Source organism: Neofelis nebulosa, chromosome 7 (assembly GCF_028018385.1).
Source record: "Neofelis nebulosa isolate mNeoNeb1 chromosome 7, mNeoNeb1.pri, whole genome shotgun sequence".
Lineage (NCBI taxonomy): Eukaryota > Metazoa > Chordata > Mammalia > Carnivora > Felidae > Neofelis > Neofelis nebulosa.
The window spans coordinates 29,359,137-29,378,944 of NC_080788.1; the positions used below are offsets into that span (position 1 = coordinate 29,359,137).

General features: G+C 36.5%; 1 protein-coding gene across 1 annotated transcript in view; it reads left to right on the top strand.

The window, feature by feature from the left end:
- Window positions 1–17,714, top strand: part of UBE2Q2 (ubiquitin conjugating enzyme E2 Q2) — a 66,494-nt gene extending 48,780 nt beyond the window's left edge. The window contains exons 11-14 of the mRNA XM_058736939.1: window positions 5,507–5,555; window positions 6,004–6,099; window positions 14,203–14,269; window positions 16,097–17,714. Of these exons, the coding sequence (XP_058592922.1) occupies window positions 5,507–5,555; window positions 6,004–6,099; window positions 14,203–14,269; window positions 16,097–16,128 (244 nt within the window). The 3' untranslated portion in view covers window positions 16,129–17,714. The remainder of the gene's footprint in view (window positions 1–5,506; window positions 5,556–6,003; window positions 6,100–14,202; window positions 14,270–16,096) is intronic.
- Window positions 17,715–19,808: the final 2,094 nt, after the last annotated feature.

Here is a 19,808-nt window from a genome sequence, read left to right on the forward strand (position 1 = left end):
GATGAGTTTCAACTTATAGATGTTTTTCCTTCTAGGGATTATGCTTTTGGCATCAATTTTAAGAACTTTTGCCTTGTCCTGGATCTTGAAGATTTTCTCCTGTTCTGTGTTTTCTCAAAGTTCTATAGTTTTACATTTTACAGATAAGTTTGTGAATCATTTTGAGTTAGTTTTTGTATAAGGTATGAGATTTAGGTCCTAGAGTTTTGCCTAATGGTCCGATTACTCTAGTATTATTTATTGAAAAGGCTCCCATGGCTTTCAAAATACCTCCTGTGTCAGTGACTCCCAGGTTTTGTATCCTGCATTTTTATATATCTTTACTGCTCCCAGTGTCTACCTGTTTTTTGACATCTCTACTGGAATGTCTTTCTCTCTTTTTTAAATTTACTTATTTATTTTGAGAGCGAGAGAGAGCACGAGCAGAGGAGGGGCAGAGAGAGAGAGAGAGAGAGAATATCCCAAGGAGGCTCCATGCAGTCAGATCATCCATGAACCATGAGATCATGACCTGAGCTGAAATCAAGAGTCGGATGCTTAATTGACTGAGCCACCCAGGTGCCCCTGGAATATCTCTTACATAGGCATCTCAAATTTTGTAGCACAAAAACTTGAACTCCTCTCCTTTCCAGTCTCCCTTCCCAGCCTTTCATATCTCAGTTATTGAACTGGGAGTTATTCTTTATAACACCTTTCCTTCATTTCCCATATCCGGTCTTCTAATTCTCCTTCTCAGAGGGTTCCAAGATCCAGTTACTTGTCTCCATTTCTGTTGCTACTACCATCACTTCAGAGGATTTCTGACTGGACTCCTCTGTTCCTTCCCTCATGTAAGCTTTAAAGTGATATTTTATAAATTTGTGTTTGATTATGTTGCTCCCCTGCTTAAACTCTTCCGTATCTTTCCATTTGCTCTTACAGGTTGATGCCCTTGCCATATTCTTTTTTTTTCTTTTTAAATTTTTTTAAGGTTCATTCTTTTTTCAGAGACAAAGTGTGAGTGGGGGAGGGGCAGAGAGAGAGAGGGAGACACAGAATCCAAAGCAGGCTCCAGGCTCCAAGCTGTCAGCACAGAGCCCAATGTGGGACTCAAACTCAAAAACCGCAAGGTAAGATCATGACTTGAGCTGAAGTCGACTCTTAACTTGACTGAGCCACCCAGGCACCCCAACCCTTTCCGTAAGCCACCTGTGATCTTGCCCTTGTCTTTCTCTTTATTTTATTATTATTTTTTAAAGGAGTATGTTTTTATTTATTAAAAAAAATTTTTTTTAACGTTTACTTATTTATTTTTGAGACAGGGAGAGACAGCATGAACGGGGGAGGGTCAGAGAGAGAGGGAGACACAGAATCTGAAACAGGCTCCAGGCTCTGAGCTGTCAGCACAGAGCCTGATGCGGGGCTCGAACTCATGGACCGCGAGATCATGACCTGAGCCGAAGTCGGATGCTTAACCGACTGAGCCACACAGGCGCCCCCCATCTCTTTAATACTCTTGTACCAGACTTCCCCTGTCTAAGCTGGTACCCCACTGGATATCTTTCAGCCCCCAGTACCCAGCAAACTTTTTTTTTTTCTTCATAACCTTTCTTGTTTTTAATATTTCTTTAAATATTTTAGAATCTTAAGCAGGCTCCACACTCATTATGGAGGCAGATGCAGGGCTGGATCCCACGATTCTGGGATCATGACCTGAGCCGAAATTAAGAGGTGGATGCTCAACCAACTGAGCCACCCAGGCACCCCTCCTCATAACCTTTCTTATACATACATTCATCTTCCTGGCGTGTTACTCCCACCCACACTTTTAAGTCCTGCAAATCTCAGCTTGTGCATTTCTCTTAGAAATGCTGCTCCTGACTACCATACTTTTAAAAAGCCCCTTGGTTATTCCTTCTCCTAGAACTCTGGGTCCCCTTTCCCATCATGAAGGACAGGGTCCTGTCAGTTTTCTTCAACGTATACTCTGCCTGGCTCAGTGTGTAGCATGTATGTGTGCAGTAAATATTTGTGACTCAATGAATCAGATAGGGAAATACAGTAGGTTAGCGAGATGTAGACAATTTAGGGTAATACATAATTCTGTCTTGATATTTTTATGAGTTATTTTAATGAGCCACTAGTATCTGACTATCTTTCTTGCTTAATCCAGATCAGAGTGTAGTAACGAGAGAGAATCATAAAGATTGTTTTTCTCTCATTAATACATTGTGAGAGCTATTTGTAGGCAACTGAAAATGCTTTCTTTATTGGTTGATATAATGTGAATTATTACTTGTGCCCCAGTCATCCATGAAGAGAATATCACTACTTCTAGATGACCATGGGTTGTTTCTGTTTGTATTGAGGAAACATGTTAATAATCTGGTTTTAAGTGCCAGCATTTTCTTTCATTCCTATCTAAAGCCTCTGTTCTTACAATCAATAATTAATATTTCCTTGTCTCAAGGAAGGGAAGGGTCATGACTGTTTTATGTGGGCTAATAAGCCTTCCTTTTTTTAAAAAATGTGATTATTGTGAAGAATTTGACTCTAATATAAAAATTTTACATTTCTGGGGCCTAGGTAGCTCAGTCACTTAAGCATCTGACTTCGGCTCAGGTTGTGATCTCAAAGTTCTTGAGTTTAAGCCCTGCATCGGGCTCTCCGCTAAAAGCTCGGAGCCTGGAGCCTACTTCAGATTCTGTGTCTCCCTCTCTCTTTGCCCCTCCCCTGCTTGTGCTCTTTCTCTCTCTCAAAAAATAAATAAATAAACATTTTTTAAAAACTAAAAATTTTACATTTCTCATTTCTTAGGCTCACTTAAGAATCATGTTGTATTAACACTTTAGTACTGATACATGGTTTCTGTTGTCTCCTCATCAGTGCAATTTAAGTGATCATTGTAGCTTGTGGATGGGCAAGTTAGCTAGCAAACATTCTTGCAAGAAGCTCCTAATAAAACAAAAATCACAAATTGCCTGGAGAGGCTAAGCTTTAGGATAGTGTTTATTTTATAACTTAGGCAACTGAAGGGTTTTTGTTTGGTTGGTTGTTCTTGTTTTTTAAATATTTTATTTTTAAGTAATATCTACATCCAGTGCCCAGCTCACACCCTGAGATCAAGAGTCACACACTTCACCAACTGAGCCAGCAAGGCACCCACAACTGAAGTTTTTTAAGCTGAAAATATTACTTTGCCTGTGAATGTGGCATATTATCTTTAAATGACCAGTAGATTATTATTTTTTTCTTTCTTTCCAGTGTTCTTGAATTGTCTCAATATTCAGCAGGAACTATTTGTTTGGAGGCAAAGAACAGTAAGGGTTTGGAACATATATCATAAAATGAATATAACTCAGTAGGGAAGTAGAGTTCTATCAGCCACTCCTTTTAGGTGTAAATGCTGCTGATAGTGTGTATTATGGAAAAATTTACTTATCTCACTTTTTGTATGGGTACTAGACATTTGCGTAGTTACAGCATTGTAGAAAATGTACTTTATTTGACCTGTGAGTACAAAAACTTTCCTTCTTCCCACCTGAAAGACTCTCTATCCTCAGAATAAAGAGTAGAGTGCTAAAAAGAAATGTGGCAGTTGGATAATTGGTAACTCAGGCTGGTCTACATAACTCCTTTTCCTAAGATAAGTCCTGGAGTCCCTGTCTGCATTTTGTATTTCTGAAGTGTAAGGATCAAGAATAGTGTTAACTCATTAACAGATTACTAGAGTCTGAGCAATTTGTGGAGAAAGCAAAATCCAAATGAAAACATGGATCTTCTAATTCTGTTCAATTGGCAAGTGTTTATTTAAAACCACTATAGGGGCACCTGGGTGGCTCAGTCGGTTAAGCGGCCGACTTCAGCTCAGGTCATGATCTCGCGGTCCGTGAGTTCAAGCCCCGCGTCAGGCTCTGTGCTGACAGCTCAGAGTCTGGAGCCTGTTTCAGATTCTGTGTCTCCGTCTCTCTGACCCTCCCCCATTCATGCTCTGTCTCTCTCTGTCTCAAAAGTAAATAAACGTTAAAAAAAAAAAAATTAAAACCACTATACATAAGACACTCTGAGCCCATTGGGAGAGTCAAATGATTGGAGATAGATTTTTGTGTTTTAGGAACATTGGGGAATACACAAAGAAGTTTAAAATCCCATGACTCTCCACCCAAATCTAGTGTTTTGAAGTGCTTTTCTTTTCCTCCTATAAACTTTAACTTTGGAAGTTTCCAAGGTCTGGTGCAGCCAGGTAAGAGACACTTGCTTAAATTCTCCAGGAAGTGGGAATTATTGAATAATTTCCATTATTGAATAATTTCACTATAACAATTATAATGGTCTATAGTAGAAGTTTTTAGATTCCTTACTTTTCTGTGATTTGGTTAGGTCAACCCAAGGATGTGTTTCGTTAGCCAGAATACAAAATCTGTAGGCTAGAATGGTCTTGAGTTTTATTGGGGGGAAATACGGCATTTGGAAGAGTAGGGAGCAAAAGGAATCTCAGGCAAGGGGGGGGAAGTCCCTGGGGACAAAAAAGTTTGTAATGGACTCAGTGTTCACTTATATCTAATCAGACCTGTGGTCTTAGCTTACATGTTTTCAAGATTTATCAGTCCTTCTTCTATAATTATCATGCTCTTGATTTTATTTTTAGATATATTTCATGTATCTTGAAGTTTAAAATAACAAAGTAGAAATGAAATTATTTTGTTTGAGAAGGGGTTAAAAGGTTGAATAATGTTGATCTAAATAATGATTTCCTAAGAGAGATCCAGGAAATTGCCAGAAGTTGTCTGGTTCAGAGAACAGTTCTCAGGATTAGCAAGAGAAATTGAGGAGACCCAGAGAGGGGCTCTGTGGTCAGAACCATTTGATGCTCACAAAAGAATGGATAAAAACAATTTAAACCACAAAATGTGGGTGTTCATTATTATAGATAAGGTAAAGTTGGTGCCATTGGCTAACATGATGGTAGAGAAATATTCAGATGAATATAGCATTTCCATTCTCTGAAATATTTAGGGTAAGTTCCTAGTTTCTGACATACCTTAGCATCTTTAAGCATTCTAAGATTCATTATTTTAAAAAAAATAAGACTATAATAAAGCGATGGCATTAGAATTTTTTAACTATCCTTTGTCCTAGAACCCTAATCACTGTTCTCATTTTTGCATGTTATCTTCTAACCTTTGGTTGTATGCATACTTCCTTAGTGGTAGTACTTTAAGAATTACAAGGGGGGCACCTGGGTGGCTCAGTCGGTTAAGTGTCTGACTCTTGATTATTTTTGGCTCAGATCATGATCTCATGATTCCTGAGTTCAAGCCCCACATTAAGCTCCACACTGACAATGTGTCAGTGTGGGATTCTGTCTTGGGATTCTGTCTCTCCCCTCTTTCTTTGCTCCTCCCCTGCTCATTTGCTCTCATTATCTCTCTCTTTCTCTCTCAATGTAAATAAAAAAAATAAAATATTAAAAATTAAGAAGAAACACTGAGATCTAGCAGATTAAGAATCCATTTCTCTTTTTAAGGTATGTGTTGGGTGGTGGAGCACTATGTATGGAACTTCTCACAAAACAGGTAACTAATTTCTTATGATACTCATATTTTTCAATCTCAGTGGAGTGTTTTGATGATGTAAATTAGATTCTGAGGGGAAAGACTCTGATGTAATACCACCCACTTAAAAAAAAGTTGTTTTCAATAGCACCTACTTTTAATAATGAAAAAGTTATTTAAGGCAAATCAGTAAAATGACATTGTACTTGGTGTTTAAGCTATGCAAGGATAGGCATTCTAAGAGCAATGTGTATATAAGGTTCTAATTTGCTCATATTTGATACTTAGAATATAGGGTTTTTTTGTTTTACAAGATTTTAGAAATGGTCCAACTTTTTTCTCTTGCATGCAGACTTCTTAACATTGTCTTGCTGTTGTAGAGCTATTTATGTGCCATTTTGTTAAGTTTTCCCAAGTGGGAATCAAGAGTACCATTATGTTTTAGAGAAGTGTTTTCTTCTTCCTGTAGGGCTGGAGCAGTGCCTACTCAATAGAATCAGTCATCATGCAAATCAATGCTACCTTAGTGAAAGGCAAAGCCAGAGTACAGTTTGGAGCAAATAAGGTACTTTTATTAAGACGATGACATACTCATTTATAATCTATATTTTCTGTTACCTTAGGAGACGTGTTGTTCTTTTAGTCTTTGTTATTCTTACTATAGAAAGACATGTCTATAATTGTAAATCTATTATTGGTATGTAAGTTAAAAAATACTAGTAAAAAAATTATACGTACTTTGAAGTTTCCCAAAATTGAGATCATGTGAGAATAGTTAATTTCCAGTGAGCATTTATATGCTAGGCTTTGATCTAAACTTTTTATTTGTATGTACTCTTTCAATCCTTTTACTAACCTAAGAGTAAGTATTATTATTCTCATTTTGTAGATGAGGAAACTGAAGCACACAGAGGTTAGATAACTTGTCTAAGATGACAGGTGGCAGAACAAAAATTGGAAGCAGACAGTCTGGTGTTAGTCTCTACTCTTACCCACTGTGTTGTGTTCTTTATTCACTATATCCGAAACATCTTTCCATGTCTAATTGTAGTTTCTCGAAACAGTTAAATGGACCAAGGACAATACTCTGAAGTTAGTATATTTTGCAAAAGTATTTGTGTGATGGAAGTTATCCTAACCTAACATTTTTAAAAATTTGGAGTTCCTAAAGGTCTGTGAATCTTGTGTTAAATGCCTATCCAAATAGTATGAAATCTAAATAATGTATTTATAAATGTATTGCACATCAAAAGCATGAGTCCACTAGAGTCTTAACTCACAGAGGAAGCAAAAAATTGAGAAGGCCATTTGAAAAATCATCTATTTGGGATAGTACTATACAATAACTCATTTTACTTGAGTTCTTTTAACAGCTATTTCTTTGCACTGGAATAAAATACCATTTTGTGTAAAGTCTAGAAGTTAATTATTGAACACTAGTGAATTACTTAACTACATTTAACTAGCATTTCTTAACAGTGTGTATATTTTAGGTGTATTAAATGTGCTGATAGAATGATTATGTAGTAGGCTATTAGAATTTTATTTTTTGTATTGACAAAATTTATGTGCAGTGCATGGTTTTTAATATAGGAGAAAATATAAAAAACTGAAGTCATCTGTAACCTAGAAATACTATTAACATTTGGTTTACTTCTTCTGGTCTTTTAAATTTCTTCCTGGCATTTATTTTTATGTAGAACTTGATGTTAAATTTCATCATGTTTTTATAAAAAATTAGCATATCTTTCATGTTAAAATATAAAAGGCTTAGATCATTTTGAGTAATTGAAAGAACATTTTAGGGGTGCCTGGGTGGCTCAGTTATGTGTCTGACTTCAGCTCAGGTCATGATCTCGTGGTTCATGAGTTCGAGCCCCATGTCAGGCTCTGTACTGACAGCTCAGAGCCTGGAGCCTGCTTCAGATTCTCTGTCTCCCTCTCTCTCTCTGCCCCTCTCCCACTCATACTCTGTCTGTCTCAAAAATAAATAAAACATTTAAAAAACAAAAAAAGAAAGAACATTGTACTAATAACTCACTGTGTAAACTTACCTCTTCTGGGCTTCTGTATCTTGAGCTAAAATATTTTAAGTCTCTTCTAGTTTTAAAATTCTGTAATATCAATACTCTGTTCAGTGCCACAGTTCTCTTGGAATTACTCAGTGTCAATGTTATTACTTTCAACCTTTATATTTCCATTATATATACTTAGCAAGTACATAACATAACCATTTTATATATAATGCTAAGTCAAGCAGCTAAGCACATTTGCCTAGTAAAGTATGTCTTAGAAGGTGAATTTTTTGAATGAATGGTTATAAAACCTCACTCTTCCATTTTTTTCTTATTAATATCTGTTAAGAATTTGGAAACTTTACATGATGTAATAGGAGTTTTACCTTGTACACTTTAAAATTTTTTTTTCAATGTTTTATTTATTTTTAAGACTGACAGAGCAGGAGTGGGGAGGGGCAGAGAGAGAGGGAGACACAGAATCCAAAGCAGGCTTCAGGCTCTGGGCTGTCAGCACAGAGCCCGATGCAGGGCTCAAACTCACGAACTGTGAGATCATGACCTGAGCTAAAGTTGGACGCTTAACCAACTGAGCCACCCAGGCGCCCCTACCTTGTAGGCTTTTAAACTCTACAGGATAATCAAGAAAGTACTAACAACTATTTCTGATATGGGGGTATTGAAGTATTGATGGGGCAGGTTAGAGATGGGAGACTTTAAATCATTTGTGCTCTTTGTTTTGACATATAACTATTCAAAAATATTTTAAATATTAAAAAAAATTGTTTAGTGTTTTGTTTTTGATAGAGATAGAGGAGAGACAGAGTGTGAATCCTGTCCACACAGAACCTGACCCAGAGCTCAAACTCTTGAACCACAAGAATCATGACCTGAGCCAAAGTCAAATGCTTAACCGAGTGAGCCACCCAGGCACCCCTATTTAAAATATTTTTAAATATACTCTCAGCTATTGGTTCAAAATAAATGAATGAGTTTATCTCTTGAAAATATTACTAAAGGGGCGCCTGGGTGGCTCAGTCGGTTAAGCGTCCGACTTCAGCTCAGGTCACGATCTCATGGTCCGTGAGTTCGAGCCCCGCGTCGGGCTCTGGGCTGATGGCTCGGAGCCTGGAGCCTGCTTCCTATTCTGTGTCTCCCTCTCTCTCTGCCCCTCCCCCGTTCATGCTCTGTCTCTCTCTGTCTCAAAAATAAATAAACATTAAAAAAAAAAAAAAAAAAGAAAATATTACTAAAATGATACACCTAAGTACTGGAAAACAAAAAAATTGGCTGTCAGCACACATAAAATTTGGAGATAGGGTAAGATTGATGGAGCTGAGGATCTGCAACTCTATGCAAGCAAGAGTCACTCACTGTACAGTCTTGCCATTAGCTTGCTCCCCTAGGCTCAGCCAGCAGGAGCTGAGAGCAAGCCATAAGGCAGAGGATGTTGGCCTGGGCTGGTTTTCTGGTCAGTTAACAGGGGATACAGGCTATAACATTAACTCTAGGCTGTAGTGGTAAGAAAGCTTTCTAGAGTTCTGCTATTACGACTTAGCAAGAATTTGGGGTTTGGATAAGCAAGGTAGTACCCTAACAAATGTTCATTCACCGCATGGAGGGCATGGTAGTTGAGTTAAATAGTGAAATCCTAGAGCACACAACTCTTGGAGCAGCCCCTAAGCTATTTCTAACAAAGACACCTATCATACCCTGCTCCTAATGGACCTCCAGTCATTTACCTAGAGAATTCTGTGGTGAATGATCACCTTCAGATGAGACATCTGGTTTTTGTTTTTTCCTTTCAAGGAGTGGAGAGGTGCTACCTGTACTAAGTATTCCGGTGTTTTATTTATAAATGAGCAAGGTTGGCAAACCAAATGTGAGAACCTTGCATAATCCTGAGATTCTCCCAAGGAAGCTAAGATGATCTCATGTTAGTTATATCCACAGTTCTCATCAGAAGCAGGCACAGATACTCCTCAGAGGAAAAGCTTTTCTGATTTAAGCCTACAAGATTCTCAAATATTAAGATCAAGCAAATAAGAATTCAGTGTGAAAAATCCCAAGCACACAAGTAAGCAAGCCAGCATAATGAGAATTGGCAGAAACAATACATAAGAGATATATATTCCCAAAGACTTTAGGTTTTGGAATTATCAGACACAGAATAGAGACTTTAGATATTAGAATTATGAGAAAATGAATAGTTCTGTGTAAAACATAATATAAAGAAAAAAGCATCCTAAAATTGAGCAAACAATGAAACCATCAGGTATAATGAGACAAATTTGAAAAAAGAATGAAACAGAATTTATAGAAATGAAAAATATGATTGAAATGAGAAACAATGGGTGGATTAGGTATCAGAAGAGAATTGGTTAGAAGAAATAACTCAATGTTGTACAGATGAGAAGAACATGGGGATAGACATTGTGGTAGAAGTTGAGAGCTAACAATCAGAAGGAGGTCTAAAATGTCTTATTGGAACTCCAGGAGGAGATAATAAAATGTTAAAAAGCAAGAGAAATAGAAACCAGGAAGTAAGGTGGTAAAGTCACAAGAAAAAATGGACTAAAGTTACCAGTTAGAATGAATAAAACAAAATCTGGCAATTTTTAGAAGTATGTTTAAATTATAAGGATGAAAAAACACTGAGAAGTTTTGTTTTTTAAATTTTTTTTGTTTCTGAAAGAGACAGAGAAAGAGAGCATGAGGAGGGGAGGGGCAAAGAGAGAGGGAGACACAGAATCCTAAGCAGGCTCCAGGCTCTGGGCTATCAGCGCAGAGCCTGATGTGGGGCTCAAACTTGATGTGGGGCTGGAACTCGTGAACTGCAAGATCATGACCTGAGCCTAAGTCAGACGCCCAACTGACTGAACCACCCAGGCGCCCTCTTTTCTTTTTTTTTTTTTTTTTTTTTTTTTTTTTTTTTTTTTTTATTGAGAGGGGATAATAAAGATATGCCAGTATACACTAATAACAACAAAATATGTGATATATATATATAGTATCAAAATAGGATTTTGAAACAGAAAGCACTACTTAATAATAAAAGTCTCAGTTAACCAGGAGGTATAATAATATTTTACTTTACCTATTAAAATAGCATCAAAATACAGATTAAAAAACTTGATGAATGAAACTAAGAACATTGTGTGTTGACTATTTTTAAAAAAAGAAAAAAGAAAGACTGGTGAAACCACAGGAGAAATTGACCCAGGTAACCATAATGAGAGATTTTAGTGTACCTTGTTCATAGTAAATTAAATATGTCAAAATGTAGAAAATGTGAGGGGCGCCTGGGTGGCGCAGTCGGTTAGGCGTCCGACTTCAGCCAGGTCACGATCTCGCGGTCTGAGTTCGAGCCCCGCGTCAGGCTCTGGGCTGATGGCTCGGAGCCTGGAGCCTGTTTCCGATTCTGTGTCTCCCTCTCTCTCTGCCCCTCCCCTGTTCATGCTCTGTCTCTCTCTGTCCCAAAAATAAATTTAAAAAAACGTTGAAAAAAAAATTTTTTTTTTAAAAATGTAGAAAATTTGAATAACCAATTAAGTTTGGTCAAATGGACAGATGTAGAACTCTGTACCCAATAATTAGATACTATATAATCTTTCCCAAGCATTTATGGAATATGGGGAAAAATTATAAATTCATAAATTAAGAATATTTAAAAACAAGCCATATAATTTGAATATGATACAGTTAAGGTTAGACGACAGTAATGAAAAGATTAATAAAAATCTGCATGAATTTGGAAATTAAACGCAATTCTAAATCATGGTTAAAAAATCATATGAAAATTTAAAAAGACTTAGAACTGAACCATAATGAAAATACTAAAATTCTCCCTTTGTCCCTCTCTCCTTCTTTCTCCTCTTCTCTCTTCTCTTCTTCTTCCCTTCTTCTCTTCTCTCTCTCTCTGGAACATTCGTGAAACTTATCCTCTTCAATGAAGAAAACTTCAATTTTGGAAGTAGGAAAAGGACAGATCATTTTCTGATCCTAATTAAAAAAAAACTATAATAACCAGCTCAAAACAAATGTCCCTTTTGTGGAATTATGGAACTCAAACAGCCCTTAATGGGGCTTTGGAATGAAGACTGCAGAATAGCTAGAGATTAGCAATGAAATGCCTACACACTAGAAACTGAATGAGAGGGCAGAGGGAATACTCCTTGCTCTAAAATCCTTGTATCATTAAAAAAAAAAAAAAAAAAAGAAAAGAAAAGAACAAGAATGAATCAGACCTCAAAGTCAGTGTTAGAAAGGACAATCAAGGGGCACCTGGGTGGTTCAGTTGGTTAAGCATCTGACTCTTGATTTCAGCTCAGTCATGATCTTCTAGTTCGTGGGTTTGAACCCCACATCAGGATTCTTTCTCTCCCTCTGTCCCCCCTCCATCACACACACTCTCTCTCAAAAATAAATAAACATTTTTTTTAAAAAGTACAAAAAGGGCACCTGAGTGGCTCATTTGGACTTTGGCCCAGGTCATGATCTCCCAGTCCATGGGTTTGAGCCCCTCATCGGGGTCTGGGCTAACAGCTCAGAGCATGGAGCCTACTTCAGATTCTATGTCTGTCTGTCTCTCTCTCTCTCTCTCTCTGTTCCTCCCCCAATTGTGTTCTCTTTCTCTCAAAAATAACAATAATAAAAAAAACTGAAGGAAAGTAGAAGGGAGGGTTTAATAATGATATATGCAGAAATCAGTGAGTTAAAAAATAGGGCTAACTCCCCATTACACTAAAGCCCCTGCAGTAACATTCTCTTTAAACTAGAATTTGAAGGGGCGCCTGGTTGAGCGTACAACTTCAGCTCAGGTCGTGATCTCGCGGTTTGTGAGTTCAAGCCCCGCGTGGGGCTCTGTGCTGACAGCTCGGAGCCTGGAGCCTGCTTCAGATTCTGTCTCCTTCTCTCTCTACCCCTCCCCCACTTGTGCTCTGTCTTTCTCTATCAAAAATGAATAAACGTAATAAAAATAAATTTAAAAAACTAGAATTTGAAGATCATGCTATTGACAACTGAGAAGGCTAATATTCTTATTTTTCTCTTCTTATCTTGTAGATGGGCAGTAGGGTTAGGAAATGACTGCTTTTTGATCATTTGCAAGTTTCTGTGTGTGCATATTTTGCTATATGTAATCTGTTTCTTTTGTATTTTTGTCCTTTGGTGGAAATATAGATTGGAAAAACATTACTTTTTATTAACTTGGAAAGAACATTTTATGTTTGTTTTTCAGATGCATTATGGGAGGGTTTTTACTATTTTTAAAGAGCTCTTAAAAATTCAAAAAGGCTACACTGTAGAAAAAGATATAAAACGTCTATTTGCAGAAATAGAAATAAATGGCTTATAAACATATGGAGACACACTAAGCCTCACTCAGTGATAGAAATGCAAATCTCACTTACACTGAGAGTTCATCGTCCACCTAGGACATTGTCACAAATAAGAGGTTTGTAAACGCTATGTAGAGGCATTCTCATACATGCCAAGCAGCAAGCCCATTTCCACAGTCTTACAGACAAAATTACAAAGGCATATGTCTTTTGACCCAGCAATTCCACTCAGACTATTTACCAGTGCTTTGGAAATATTTGTACAAGGTTGCTTACTGTAACATTGTAACAAAATATTGAAAACAACCTAAATGTCCTCCAATTGGGGAATAAATAAATATTTGACTTTCCATACAATGGAATATTTCACGTTTTAAAAAAACAGAAAGGTTCAGCTTTTTGTGCAGTGATCGGGAACAAGGTGCAGGATACCTTAAGTGAGAAGAGGCAGAACAGGGTCTATAGCATGCTACCTACCATTTGTTGGGGGGTGATAAGCAAGGGATGGTGGCTAGTAACATAAGCTATATGTGACTTTTCTTATTTAATCTTAAGGAGATATAAGAAACAGTTAACTTGGGTAGGGAAAGGAGGATGGATGAGAGGAGGAGCTGGATGGTTGGAGGACAGGTAGGAAGGAGAATTTTCACTTAGAATGTTTTATACATTTTTAATTTTTGTACTGTGAATTTATTCTATAACATAATAGGTATGTACCACTATGAAGAATGCTCATGACATATAAATTGTAGGTTATGATGTCACTCAGTTGCACTACTAGAGAAAAAATTAATCCTAAATTTGGCTCCTTAAAAGAAGACTCCTTTAGTAATGGCTTGGTACCACTTATGGACATCTTTAACTCAAGATGTCATTGATATGTATAGTCCTCAAAGCTTAAAGTTAACCTTATCTGAAGGTAATATTTTGTAATTTAGTTTTTTGTTTTATTAGGAGGAGGAGAGTTTAAGTTTTATTCATGTCTGAGTAGCATTCTTTAACTTCATTCATCAGTGGAGAAGGGCACTAGAACTATAAAGCTTTATACTTGTCCAGTGGTAAGAGTATTTATACAAATGAACTGTGAAGCTTAAATAGATTTTTATTGTAGTACAGCTTTGGTTTTGTTATCCTAAAGTGGTAGAGAATAATGAAATTGAGAAATGAGGGTATTAAGTTAAAATTATTTTTGAAACAGAAATCTAATTTAGTTTCTGGTGTTCTTTTAAGCATAGTGATGATGCATCCATAAATTATTTGTAATGATTTTCATCTACTCAGAGTTTTTATTTAAAATGTATAATTCTCTTTCAGAATCAGTATAATCTAGCAAGAGCCCAACAATCCTATAATTCCATTGTACAGATACATGAGAAAAATGGTACGTTTAATTCAATAAGTATTTATTACCATTTATGAAGTTTTATATAAGGTACTATTGATAACTTACCCTGTTTGTTTTTGCTTTAATCTCTTAAAGTACTGTTACCCCAGTGAAAAAAAATTAACTTGAGGATGCACACACTCTGCTTTATTGAAAAATCTTTGTATCCTAAGTACTTGGCCTAAGTCAGAGTCAAGATTTTTTAATAGATTAATGAATGAATCACTTCTCACTTGAAATGTATGGTATTAGGGTAGGAATTGAGTTAAAGGCAATTGTATAGGTGGAGTTCTTACTGATACTGAGTAAATACAATCAGGATTCTGAACCAGCTGTTTCTGAAACATCTTCAGATTATTTAATGCTTTTTGACAGTCATACACATGTATCTGTTCAAGGAACATTTTCATTTCAGTATACACTTAAGAGTATTTGAGTTGTAAATTTAAAAAAACTCTTAAAATATCTTTCATAAACTTTATTCTACTTTAAATTTTGCTTGTATTCATAATGCACGTTTTGAGTCTTCTTCTCTGTGAGGTAGATTTGATATTAGAAAACCCAATTTTTCAAGTGCCATTTGTGTTACTCGCTAGCCCTGTGTCTCTGAGCAAGTCCTGAAGATAATAGCTTCAGCCTTAGTTTCTTCGTCTCTAAAATGGCATATCTGTCTTGCCAAACTTGTGAGGAAAAAAAGAATAGTGTATGCGCATGGCACTTTGAACTAAGTGCTGATAATAAGATACTCATTATAGCCATGGTAGTGAAACGGCTACTTTTTTGTGCAGAGTAAATAAATTAATAGGAAGTAGTTTTCTTTAAGGAGAGTATTTACAGTAAAGTGTTCTTTACTAGAAATGTGGTAGCTTGTGACTTAACATTGGTACTTTGTGCTCACTTTTTTTTTTTAACCACAAAACCAAACCACTTTTTCAGTGACTACTTATAAAAGACTAATATTTAAAACAGTTCAAGCTTTTGAAGAAGGAAATGATAAAACTTGAAGGCAAGCCTGGGTTTTCATAATGATCACAACACACTAAATTAGTAGATCCACAGGTGCTTGTATACTACTTCATAACCATGTGGATGCTCCACCAATCTTGGTATATTCATACTGTTCCAGTGGCCATTTCATGCCAGTCTTATTTTCATTAGCCTTTCTGTAGAAAACTTAGATTTTTGCTGAGTCTAGGAAAAAAAAATCACATTTTTTCTTTTATTTTTTGTTGATTTTGTTGATTTTGTTGTAATCAGCATTCAAAAATGTTTATTGGAAAGTGCTGTATTTTACAAAGTGTGGGTGTTTATAAGCTTAGCTTTGATGAAAGAGCAGTAGATTCAGAATCAGGAGATGGGTTCTAGGTCGGTTTCTGCTGCTGACTCTGATTTTAGGCATAGTCCCTGCACTTGCTGAAATGACTTCTTCACTGGTGAAATGGTATCCTTGCACTAATGACAATCCAGGTTCCTCTTATTCTAAGATGACAGCATTTTGTTTTGGGTATAGTTATTTTCAGTGAGGTTTACTTCTACAAAGTTGAAATGGAAGACAAAATCTATCTTGTAGTCTAATATTCCATATTATCATCTTTAGCTAGAAATTCCACTAGTATAAAGATCTTATGTTGAAAACTCAAGTACAATTTATTCATAGAAGTAAATATGTGCACGTAACAAAATGCCGTGTTACCAACCCATGTGAGTTTACTTTTTACAGTATATTTAAACAAAAATATGAATAGACAAAGTAGCTAAACTTAAATGCCATTTCTCCTAGTTGATTTAATAAGGTATTTTAACTTTTTTTCCATTGTGTTTCAGGCTGGTACACCCCTCCAAAGGAAGATGGCTAAATATGTTGACTGTCGTATGTTTGGACCAATGTTGCTTTAAAGAAAATCTTTCCAACATGCAGACACAAGCTTTGAGTGCCCCTATAACAGCAGTACTGAAGACGTTAGCTAATAGATATTTTAGTGGATAATCTGTCAACTGACATCCAGTATGAGTTACAGCCTTTTCGTTTTGCTCATTTTAGGTATTGTGGACTGAGCAGTGGAGCCTTTACTGTATTTTTTGTGATAAATACACATACTGGCCACTCATGATCTCTTTTTCTTGAAAAGTGAAATCTGTTAAGCAGAAAGTCAGCATCAGGTTACAGAAGTTGCGACTGTAGGGTAACTTTCCCACATTGAGCTCGTGTGTTATGAGGACTTGCAATATACTGTTCCATTTAGAGCCAATAAAAGTTTAATTGATGTTTAATGTTGGTTTAGAAAATTTAAGGTCTTCTAAATCACAGTAGCTTTTTCAAGTTAAAACCAATTTTTGATATTGCCAAAATAATGATAAGAAGCCTACTCATTAAATTGTTGAACTTTTTTATGGCTAGATGAAGATATGAATTGTTTCCTGAAGATACGCTCTTAACTGAGTTGTGCTTTTTAGGCAAAAGCAAAGCAAGGCTGTGCAAATTAAGGCTTTGTAAGTAATAATTTCCACTGGGGCCTCAGAGTCTTGTTGGGCTGAATCTGCTTCTTGTTGGTTCAGTATTTCTTATGAAGAACTGCAGTATAGAGCTTGAAGTTATTTAAAATACTAAATCATTTTATGTTTCCATTTTATTAACGGGATGTTGCAATCATTTTTAAACTAATAAACTTGTAAAGTGATTGGCACAAAGAATCCTTGAGCAAAAGCTGCACAGTGAAGTACAAAAAGATACCAGATTTGGAAACTCTTAAAATTTTTGGTATACTCATAACGATGGCTTTTACATTGAAAAACTAGTAGGAACTCTATATATGTTCATTGTTTTATAAAACCTGACTCAAATCAGTGTACTCTCCATTTTCTTGCCTTACCTGAATCAGTCCTATTTGGTTGGTGATAGACTTTCTTATCTACCCAAGTTTGATTTAAAAGTAAATTCTAATTATTAAGCACTTTTAAAATGAAATCCAGAAGCACACTTTTCTGCACAAATAAGTTACAAAATTCGAAGGTGTTTCTTATTGCATTTGCTCTAAGTTTCAATTTTTAACTTTGTAAACCACACCAGAGAGACTTGGCACTTCGGCATTATTGCGTGTGTTTAATTTCTTTTTCTATTTTGGTTAAAAGGACAGTAGAAAAAGATTTGCTGGCATTCTTGTTTACTTGGTTACATTTGTATGAAGATCTGATTGCCAGTTGCTGAGATAATAAGTGACCAGGCAGAATTCTTTAAAGCATTAAAGTTCCTTAAACCTAAGGCTAAATCTTGAATACATTATTGAATTCTTTAATATCCTGATGGCTAGCAGATTGACAGCTGCACATTTGGCATGCTTTGTTTTTTTGGGTTTTATCTTTCATTGCAGATTTATTTGGCAATGTACAGTAAATTTTGTAAACTTGCATCAAGTTTATGAATAAAGAACCATTTAAAATATAACTTTGTTACTTTTCCCTCATCAGAGTTACTCTTGGCTTCAGGTGTTTGTAAGCTCTATTGAATTTTTTGAAATAGGATTTACATATGGTGGGATGGGGTAGAGGAGAGGGTTGAGAGGAACAGAGACAGGTTGATTTAACAAGAGAAAGCTAGAGAACCCGCAAATGGTGTGTACAGACTTGGTATACTCAGCTTTCCTCAACCTTTTTCCTCTCCCACTCTCATTCCTTAATATAAAAGTCCGAGTGCTGCTTTCATCATGGCTGTCCCTAGTTCCCCTTTTTTAATATTCCCATGACCTCCTTACACAGCATTATCAAGTTATCTTACATACAAGAAGTCCAGAGATAGAAGTACTCTAGGCCTGGTACGTTTTGGCTCTGCTACACTCCTTTGAGATTTTTCCCTGTTGGTTTCATCTTTGATTTAACGTCATATCTGGATATTGTAGCCATGTTACTCCGTCCAGACGTAGATAATGGTCTTATCTTTTAGAAGCCCCAACCCCCAAACATATTGCCCTTCACTTTTCCTTGGCTAGAACTGGGGCCTGTGTCCACCTCTAAACTAATGGCTGGTGAAAAGAATGAAATCATTATTAGTTTGGTCCAGTGGTTCTCAGTGTATGATTTGGGGAACCCTGGAGATCCCTCCTTTTAGGAGGTTTAAGGTCAAAACTATTTTCCTAACACTCAAACATTATTTGCCATTTTCACCTGTTTTCTCACAAGTGTACAGTGGAGTTTTCCAGAGGCCATGTGATTTGATGCTGCAGTAGATGGAATTCAGAAGCAGATGGCAGCTTAGATGCAGAAATTAGAGGTCTGCAAAATGTGATATGATGCCACAACTATTCACTATTGGGTGAGGGAGCATAGTTATTTTTTTCACAAAAATTCTGTTTTGTTCATCTGTAATGGATTTATTATTTTTAAGTGAATTAATATTAAAATGTTTTAATTTTTAATTGGCAAATATTAATAGTCATAACCCACATAAATAAGCTCTTTGGGGTTGTCATAATGTGAAAGAGTCCTGAGGTGAGAATGTTTGAGATCCACTAGTTTAGTTCAACTAAGTTTACCCTCTAGAGCTGGTAATCGAATCTGGCTTTGTTAGTAAAGAAGCAGCAGGAGTAATGGATGTTAGGTAGGGATACAGCAGTGTCTGCTATGCTTACATTCCTTCTGTGGTTCTCAACCTGAGCTAGCATCAGAATCACAGGAAAACAAATCACAGAAAAGTTAAAACTCAGAATGTTGGGCCCTGCCCCCAGTATCTGATTCAGTAGGCCTGAAGTGAGGACCAAGAATGTGCCAAAACCTAAAGACATATGAAAAGATGCTCAACATTGTTAATCATCAGGAAAATACAAAGTAAAACCACAATGAGACAGAATGACTCAAATTAAAAAACATAAGAAATGACAAAGTGTTGGTGAGAATGTGGAGAAAAAGGAAACCTTGTGCACTGTTGGTGGGAATGGAAAAATAGTATGGAGGAAGCACTGGAAAAATAGTATGGAGGTTCCTGAAAAACAGAATTACCGTATCCAATAATTCCACTACTGGGTTGACACAAAGAAAATGAAAACACTGATTTGAAAAGGTTTGTGGCGGCATTCAAAATAGCCAAGATAGGGAAGCAATCCAAGTGTCCAACAATAGATGAGCAAGTAAAGAAATGGTGTTTATACACAATAGTATAACCAGAAAAAAGGAGATCTTGCCATTTGCAGCAACATGGATGGACATAGAGGGCATAATGCTAAGGGAAATAAGTCAAAGACAAATACCATATGATTTCACTCCTGTAATTTTAAGCCAAAGAAATTTTGAAAAGACTTTTAGGGGCGCCTAGGGTGGCTCAGTTGGTTAAGTTCAAACTTTGGCTCACGTCATGATCTCGTGGTTCTTGGGTTCCACCCTGCCTCTGGCTCTGTGCTGACAGCTCAGAGCCTGGAACCTGCTTTGGGTTCTGTGTCTCCCTCTCTTGCTGCCCTTCCCAGCTCATGCGCTCTCTCTCAAAAATAAACACTTAAGAAAAAGAAATTTTAAATACAGAAAACAAACTGGTGGTTGCCAGAGGAGGTGG